The sequence below is a fragment of the Dipodomys spectabilis genome, unplaced genomic scaffold (assembly GCF_019054845.1).
Source record: "Dipodomys spectabilis isolate Male_0828 unplaced genomic scaffold, ASM1905484v1 ptg000026l, whole genome shotgun sequence".
Lineage (NCBI taxonomy): Eukaryota > Metazoa > Chordata > Mammalia > Rodentia > Heteromyidae > Dipodomys > Dipodomys spectabilis.
Window position 1 is genome coordinate 5074685 of NW_024870703.1, and position 9091 is coordinate 5083775.

At 43.7% G+C, this 9091-nt stretch overlaps 1 protein-coding gene across 1 annotated transcript in view; it reads left to right on the forward strand.

The window, feature by feature from the left end:
• The window catches only part of Stpg4 (sperm-tail PG-rich repeat containing 4), a 28170-nt gene extending 19079 nt beyond the window's left edge, over window positions 1-9091 (forward strand). The window contains exons 6-7 of the mRNA XM_042675450.1: window positions 5438-5542; window positions 8975-9091. Of these exons, the coding sequence (XP_042531384.1) occupies window positions 5438-5542; window positions 8975-9091 (222 nt within the window). The remainder of the gene's footprint in view (window positions 1-5437; window positions 5543-8974) is intronic.

Consider the following 9091-nt stretch of genomic DNA (forward strand, 5'->3'; position numbering starts at 1 on the left):
CCCAGACCCTGAGTTCAAGCCCTGAACCAGCACCAAAAAAAAAAAAAAAGCCTCATGGACATTTCGCCCCGTTGGCTTAAAGCATGATTTTACTCCCTCCTGAATGGGCACTGAATACCAGGTGCTCTGCACAACCTCTTTGGACATACTGGGGCTTTATTAGTATTCCTATTTGGGTAACATGGACAGAGGGAGATTTTATTGTTCTAAATCTTTTCCTCAATATCTTCTTGGCTTGTGGACTAAAGAAAGCTCTTGTGTAACTCTTGCTGGTGGGAGTATGCATCAATATAAACCTAGAAAAAGCAGTTTGGCAATTTGTATTAAGTTATAAAAACTATTTATGGGATGTAGGTCAGTGACAAAACACCCTCCAATGTGCAAGGCCTGAGTTCAGTCTCTCACACCTCAAAAACAAAACGAAGTAAATCAATTTGTGGATACCTTTCATCTTGCTTACTCCACTTTGAGAAGATCCACCTAAATTAGTGATTTACAATACAGAAATAGTCGCCGATGCAAAGATATCACCAAAGGATTATTTATAGCAATAGTTACAATTCAATTATCAATAGGAAGGAAGTCATCTTTAAAGAATGTTACACATCCATTGAAAGGAATGTTTTGTTTCCCTTTATGTAATCCTTTTAAAATTATAAAGTTCACCCAAAACCTTTATGACATATACTATGATATATCATAATATTCACACGGATCCATGTATTATCTATTGACTTATACTTGATACATATGATTAATTAATGTAAGAGCCAGGAGCTGGTGGTTCATGCCTGTTTTTCTACCTACTCAGGAGGCTGAGATCTAAGGATCATTGTTTGAAGCCAGCTCTGGGAGGAAAGTCCATAAGACTCTCCAATAAATTACTAAAAAGTTGAAGTGGAGTTATGGCTCAAGTGGTAAAATGTAGCCTTGAGCACAAAAGCTCAAGCCCCAGGATCAGCACACAGGCATGCACACAATGTGTGTGTGCGTGCACACACACACACACACACACACACACACACACATACACACATACACTAATAAAAATAAAATAATGTAAGGAAGATCACATGTATTAAAAAATAGAAAATGGACCAAAATTGCCAAGGTTTAAACTCAGGACCTTGCCTTCTTACTTCTTGCTCACTGCTGGTGCTTTACTACTTGAGCCATGCCTCCAGTCTGGCATTTTGCTGGTTAGTTAGAAACAGAATTTCTGCAAGGGCTGGCTTTGAGCCATTTGATCTTCACATCTTTGCTTCCTAATCAGCTGGGGTGATAGGCATGAGACACCAGAGCCTGATTCCAATGTGCCTTCTTTTGGTCGGTTGTGGGGCCTGAACTCTGGGTGCTGTCCCTCAGTTCTTCAGCTCAAGACTAGTGCTCTACCACTTCAGCCACAGGGCCACTTCTGGCCTTTTCTGCTTATGTGGTGCTTGAGAAATTGAACCCAGGGCCTCATGCATGCAAGGCAAGAGCTCTACCACTGAGCCACCTTCCCAGCCCTCAAAGTACTTTTATTGGCCATGCTGAGATGCTGTGACAAAGGGTAGTTGTTTCTTTCTCTGCTACTGTCTTTTAAAATTCCTAAAATATAATTTCGGAGAATAAAATAGAAATAGTATTCCATTAGTGGAAACATCTCAATATCAGGTTTTTAAAACTTGAAGCTTGGGCTGGGAAGATGGCTCAGTGGTAGAGCGCTTGCCTTGCATGCATGAGGCCCTGGGTTCGATTCCTCAGCACCACATAAGCAAAAAGAAAAAAGCCGGAAGTGGTGCTGTGGCTCAAGTGGTAGAGCGCTAGCCTTGAGCTGAAGAGCTGAGGGACAGCGCCCAGGCCCAGAGTTAAGGCCCCATGACCAGACCCAAAAAACAAAACAAACAAACAAACAAAAAACTTGAAGCTTTAAGAAATGTGTGTGTGTGTGTGTGTGTGTGTGTGTGTGTGTGTGTGTGTGTGTGTGTGTGTGTGTGTGTGTCTGTCATGGGGCTTAATCTCAGGGCCTGTATATTGTCTGTAAGCTTTTCACTTTTTCTCAGAGCTAGCACTCTACCACTTTTGAGTCACAGCTTCATGTTTGGTTTTCAGATGGTTAATTGGAGATGAGCCTCACGGGGGCTGGGAAGGTGGCTCAATGGTAGAGTGCTTGCCTAGTATGCATGAAACCCCAGGTTTGATTCCTTTGTACCCCATAAACAGAAAAAGCCAGAAGTGGTGCTGTGGCTCAAGTGGTAGAGTGCTAACCTTGAGCAAAAGAAGCTCAGGGTCAGTGACCAGGCCCTGAGTCAAGCCCTCAGGACTAGGGAAAAAAAGAGTCTAATGGACTTTCTTGCCCAGGCTGGCTTTGAACCACAATCTTCAGATCTCAGCCTCATAAGTAGCTAGGATTACAGGTGTGAGCCACCAGTGACCGGCTTATGAAATATTTGTAAAAAATATTGTGAGAAGTATTTGAAGTTGTTTGTTTGTTTTTTAAACCTGATGGCGCCATAAAGAAAAAGGGAAGGCAGTAGAGAGACAAGAAAGGGTCAATACATATACAAATGATCGTTATGAGATTTGTGTTTTGTTCACATTTAATAGAAAAGAGTCCTCCAAAGAGTGATACAAACTGTGGCTACACTATGCCTTAATGCTCCCATAGAGAAGAATGCTAATTCAGCCCAGCTGTTTTTGCATTTAAGGAATTAGTTCAATTAAAAACTAAGCTGACAGTTTGATATTCCGCAGGGAGCAGAAAATAATTAATAAACCTGGTCAGAGTAAATAAAGCAGAAAATTGATTTTTGTCCGAATGGAATCTGGAAATTAAGATGATTGAAGTAGGTCCCAGTTTCAATTTTCCTCAAAGACAAGGTTCACTTATAGGTAACATTTTTGGAAAATGTAACATTTCAAATATAGCTATAGGTATACTAGGATTTTTCAGAAAAATATCTCTTCTGATAATTTTCTTATTGAGAAATAATCAAGCCAGGTGCTGTCATACCTGTAATTGTAGCTGCTCAGGAGGCTGAGACCTGAGGATCGAGGTTCAAAGCTAGTCAAGGCAAGGAAGTCTGTGAGATTCTTTCCTCCAATTAACTACCTAAAAGCTAGAAGTACAGCTATGGCTCAGGTGGTAGAGCTCTAGCCTTGAGCACAAAAGCTAAGGAACAGTGCCCAGGCCCTGAGTTCAAGTCCTAGGACTCTCTCTCTCTCTCTCTCTCTCTCTCACACACACACACACACACACACACATCTATGCAAGTTTTGCAATGGCATTATCAGTAGTCATATTTTGCTGTCCAGCTGTGAGTATGAAGCATTTGCTAAGCTTCTTTCTTATAATAGTATCTTGGCTGGGAACAGGGGGGAAAAGGATGAAATAAGACTTTTCCATTGCAAGTGACAGAAACTCTTCCCAAATTAGCTTTAGCAAAAAATAAAAATGTAAAGATGGGTTAGTGACTTAGTCTGTTTTCTGTTGCTATAACTAAATACCACAAACTTTGATAAGTTTTCCTCCTCTTCCTCTTTTTCTCCCTCTTTCTCCTCCGCCTTTTTCCTTTCCACCTCTTCCTCTTCTACTTTTCCTTCTCCTACCCCTCTCCACTTCTCCTCCCCGACCCTCCCTTGTCCCTCTCCCCCTCCTCCTCCTCCTTTGCCAGTACAGGAGATTGAACTGGAACTCTCATTCAGCTTATTTGGTTGGCTAATACTGTACCACTTAAATTCTGCTTCCAGCTTTTTTTTTTTTTTTTTTTTTCCATTCATAGTGCCAAAGGCTGCTAAGTTTAAGGTTAGGTGGTTACATCAGTAAGATTGTCGCTGGTGTGGACTCTTTGCTGCTCTCATGTGGCCTGGGCATTACAGGGTGAGAACATCCTAGCTCAGGGTGTGTTCCTCTTGTTATGATGCCTCAGTCTCACTGGGTTAGGATCGCACCCTTATGGCCTCATTTAATCTTAATCACCTTCCAAAGGCCCTACCTCCTAATATCACAGTCAGATTAAGTTTCTACTCTCTTAATCCCTCACAGTGGGAATTAAATCTCAACACCAGTTTCAAAGAGGTCAAGCGTTCAAACCATAGCAAGAGGCATTCATTTGGTGCACCTAGCCATAACACATTTGGGTGCTGTTTTCCTGCATCCTTTGAAACTCTCCCCAAGCCCTATATACATCTTGCCTGCTCAGCCAGGTGAATGTAAAAAAGGCAGTTAGGATCATCTGACTGTCCCTGGACCAGTCACTAGGACGAGGAGGTTTTCCAGTCAGACTGGATCAGTTGCCCATCTTATATGTATGTAGTGGAGCAACAGGCTCTACCCTTACCTAATCCAAGGGAATAGGGAGGGGATATTGGAGACAAAACAACAGACATCATGACTTGACTAAAGCAAGAGGACGTTATCTTTGTACCCCTCCTCCTGGCCTCTTCTCATTGCCAATTCATTATAAGCCCTTCCACTTGGGACCACTCCTCTTAAATGTTTTCATTATTCGATTATTACCCTTACAGAATTTTTGTCCTTTTTTTTACAGCTAGTTCACAGGCATCCTGAAGTCCAAGGCCCTGTGCAGATGTTTTTAACATCTACCAGAATCCCTGGCAGAAATACCTTGCACACAGCAAGTGTCAGGATTGTGGATTGGACAACGAAGCTTTCTCTTATTAGGAGCTAACACATTCAACCCAGCAGCAGTCCCTAGACCCCAGGACAGTCATGGTTCAGAACGTTAAATGGGGAAAGAGAATTCCTGCTGTTAACTTGCATTCACAGTCAGCTAGCTTAGCTACCACTAATCATTGGGTGTTTTTGTCTTTTCTAATTAAATCAGCATGGGCCAGTTGTTATATTTATTTATTTATTTTTGCAGCACAGCAGATATGTCCCAGCAGAGTTCAAACAAATACACCCCCTTCCCTTACCCCCATCAAGGCTTGCCCTTAATCTTCTGTATCTCAACCTTGTGAGTAGCTAGAGTTGAGCCACTGGCACCTGGCTTGTGTACCTATTTATTTTTAAGTTTGTGTCTTCCACTTACTGACTGGGGATGGCTTTTATATCTTTAAAAACTGTTTTACAGACATAACAGTGGCTGGCTAGGTAGAAAAATCAGTTCATTTCACCAGGTACACATCATCTGTCATTTCCTTCCAATCTTTCACTTTGGACGTGGTGTTACAGTGAATATCTATTGCTAAGTATTTGTGCACATTGCTTCTTAGGATGAATGTCTAAAAGTAGAATGGCTCAAAATAACAAATATATGGTGGTTTTCACCCAACTTGAAAGCTAGTGATGTAGCCCAGTGTCAAAGTACTTGCCTAGCATGCATGAATTCATATGTTTATTTCTGATTCATATGTTTATTTGTGAAAGACAAATAAAGCCTTAAAATATATCAAACTTTAGTATAAACTTGAAAAAAAAAATGTTCTACAGCGTGAAGGCCCGGGACCAGGTGAATATAACTTAAAAATACCTTCAGCAAGCTTCATTACATCTTCTTTTCGATCCAAGGTACCACGATTCTTGCCCAGCTGTTCTGTAAGTATTCTGAAAGAAGTGGCTTAGGTGTAGGTTCTATAACTCCACCTCCTGTGGGTGGGCGAGGCGAGGTGAGGAAACTCCTATGGTGTGTCAAGGCAGCTCCAGTATCTAGAAGTCCTTGGTTAGCTTCAGACACAAGGTGACCCAAGGCTTTGAAAACTGGCTGGATCATGAGTCAGTAGAAGACAGCTATTGCAAGAATTGCCTTTGCTATTCTGACCTGGCTGCGTTGAGTAGACACCGTTCACGGATTGAGGTGAGTATGCTTGCACAGCTGCCTCCAGCCATTCAGAACTGCTCTTCCTCATGCATATGTGTGATTTCTGGGAACCCACGGAAGTAAAAAGTTGCAGAGACATTATCACTGAACCAAGTGGAACCATTAATGCATGAGCAATCATCACACCCAGGACTCAGGAAAGCACACAGAAAGCAGCAAGAGGCTCAAGTCCACAGAGATTTACAAACAAGATAGGTTCTTCTGGGGGAAATAGTGCCTCAAAAGCTCCAAGAAGACCAAAAAGATTATAAAGTAGGACCTTTTAAAAGTCTTTTTTTTTTTTTTTTTTTCATCTTAGAGCTTGAATTCAGGGCTGAGGTGTTGTCCCTGAGCCTCTTAATGCTTAAGGCTAGCACTCTACCCACTTGAGTTACAACACCACTTCTGGCTTTTTCTGAAATAGGAGTCTCATGGACTTTACTGGCTGGGCTGGCTTTGAACTGCGATCCTCATATCTCAGCCTCCTGAGTAGATAGGATTACAAGAGTGAGCCACCGGCGTCTGGCTTAAAATATTTTTAAGCCAGGCATTACAGGTGTGCCCTAAATACCTGTAATTCTAGGTACATGGGAGGCAGAGATAGGAGGATTATGTGCCAAAGCAAGACTCTTTTTTTTTTTTTGCCAGTCATGGGGCCTGAACTCTGGGCCTGGGCGCTGTCCCTCAGCTCTTCAGCTCAAGGCTAGCGCTCTACCACTGGAGCCACAGCGCCACTTTCGGCTTTTTCTGTTTATGTGGTGCTGAGGAATCGAACCCAGGGCCTCATGCTTGCAAGGCAAGTGCTCTACCACTGAGCCACCTTCCCAGCCCCCAAAGCAAGACTCTTAGCTGGAAACAAAACAGAACAAAAAAACTTAAGTGAAAAGGGTTGACAAGGCATAGCTCAAGAGGCAGAGCACTTGCCTAGCAAGGGCGAGGCCCTGAGTTCCAACCTAGTATGGTCAAAAAGGGAAAGAAATAAAAAGTTTTTTGATGCCAATAGACTTTTAATATCCACAACTTCATACTCCCAGTCTGCATCCAGTCAGAAAGATGCTGAGACTCGGTGATCTGTGGACTCATTTGAGGTAGTTAGGGGAAAATAGATACAAATTTTGCCTGTAAGAAAATGTGCTCTCATCAGGAGTCAAGAATGTGGAAAAATGGGGCTGGGAAGGTGGCTCAGTGGTAGAGCGCTTGCCTTGCATGCATGAGGCCCTGGGTTCGATTCCTCAGCACCACATCTGCAAAAAGAAAAAAGCCGGAAGTGGCGCTGTGGCTCAAGTGGTAGAGTGCTAGCCTTGAGCTGAAGAGCTGAGGGACAGCGTCCAGGCCCAGAGTTCAGGCCCCACGACTGGACCCAAAAAAACAAAAAAAGAACGTGGAAAGAGAATTGGGGGCAGTGGGTAGGAAAGGGCTCATGTGGAGCCCCAGGCCATGGCTTTCAGAATCTCTGCTCCAGAGCAGCTGGACTGCAGAATTGAGATCATGGGATCTTTATGTGATGGAGCACTGTGAAGGTCCAGGCTGGTAAAACTGGAGGCAGACTGATAACAAAAAGCCCAAGGATCCTCACACCTTAGTGACACCACACCTTAACCACACCACTGCCATCAAGAAACAGATGCTTGCCAAAGCCCACAGGACTGAGCATTCTTAGGAAGACTGAATGGTACTAACCAAACTTCCAGGAAACTGAGCAAGATGCCAAAAAGTGCATTATTAAATTTGTAAGCATCCATCAAGGATGACCTGGTGTTTGGGGTTGCTGCTCTTATAGGAAATTTTCATGGCAGCCAAGGACAAACCAGAAAGGTCACTTGGTGACCAGGAAATTGGGATTAGGAGGCTGAGCTGGATGTTCTTAAGATGACCACGACCACACCCAAACAAGCAGCCTCTAGGCCCCTGGAGCCTCCTTTTTTGTGGGCTGGCCTTCCAAGACTGCATAGTTGTGTTACATCTTCAATAATAGCATTAATACGGTCTTCTACTTCCTTTGACATGTGGCCAGGACTTGATTAGATTTCCAGGCTACTCCTTTGCTTTTGGCAAGCCAAACATCCTGTGTTTAAAGCAGCTTTTGCAGGCAGCTGATGATGTCTGCCCAGGCTGACTGCTCTGCTCCACTGGGTAACAGTTTCTCCTGTCTCCTGCAGAGACAGCAAGTCAAGGTAGAGCAGACAGGATCAGTAACTAGAATAGCCGATAACAATGTGTGGAAGGCTGTGGCTGACCTGGGAGAGTACTGTGTATTGTGAGCCCCACACTGTCATTAACAGACATGCACTCTTCCTTGCTTGGGGGATGCATTCAGCCATTGGTAGGGAGGCTAGGACTTGAACCCAGGCCTGCCACACTCTGAAACCCTTGTCTTTGACCAAACTCCTTTGGCTTTAGGCCAGGTGCTGGTGAATCATGGCTATAATCCTAGCCATTCAGGAGGCTGAAATTTTAGGATTGTGATTTGAAGCCAGCCCAGGCAGGAAAGTCTGTGAGGGTCTTATCTCCAGTTAACCAGTAAAATTCTGGAAGTGGAGCTATGACTCAAGTAGTAGAACATGAGCCTTGAGGAAAAAAAAGAAAAAGAAAAAGAAAATAAGGCCAGGGCAGTGCCTAGGCCCTGAGTCCAAGCCCAGTACCAGCATCAAAAGTTAAATAAATGAAAACAAAAATAAAAAAGCCTTCTAAGTGTAAAGAATCCATATGTGCCTACCGCATAGGCATAAGAAATGGTGATGTCAGTCTGTGATGAGGTGACAAGAACGTTTATACGTTATTGCTCCAGAGAGAAGCTTTGTTTAAATAATCCACACCCTACTCTGTTCAAACTTTTCAGCTAAATGAAAGCATAACATTTAAATGTGACTCCTTTGAGAATGCTTCTGACCCTGGTATCCACAGACTGGTCTGAGAAATACATCCCCTGCCGCACTGGGTCAGGGACAGGAGTAGGGCAGGGGCTGGGCTGGGTGTCAGTTCAGCTTTGGAGAGCTGCCAGAAGCAGGATTGGATGTCTGCGGCCACTTGCTGCTGGGTCAGCTGGAGGCAGAGGGCATATTTGGGAGGGAGCGGCTTGTGGGAGAAAGTGAGCTGTGGGGGGTGGCCTTCTCCAGAGGTGCCTTGGATTTTGGCATCATTATCTCACTGGGCTCTGTTTTCTATTTCAGAGAACCCCAGGCCCAGGAGCATACACAGCTTCCGATCAGTTCCCCAAACAGTCCCCAACCATAGCCAAAATGGGCCTAGAACACGGCCTCTTCTTCAACAACACAATTGGTTTATAA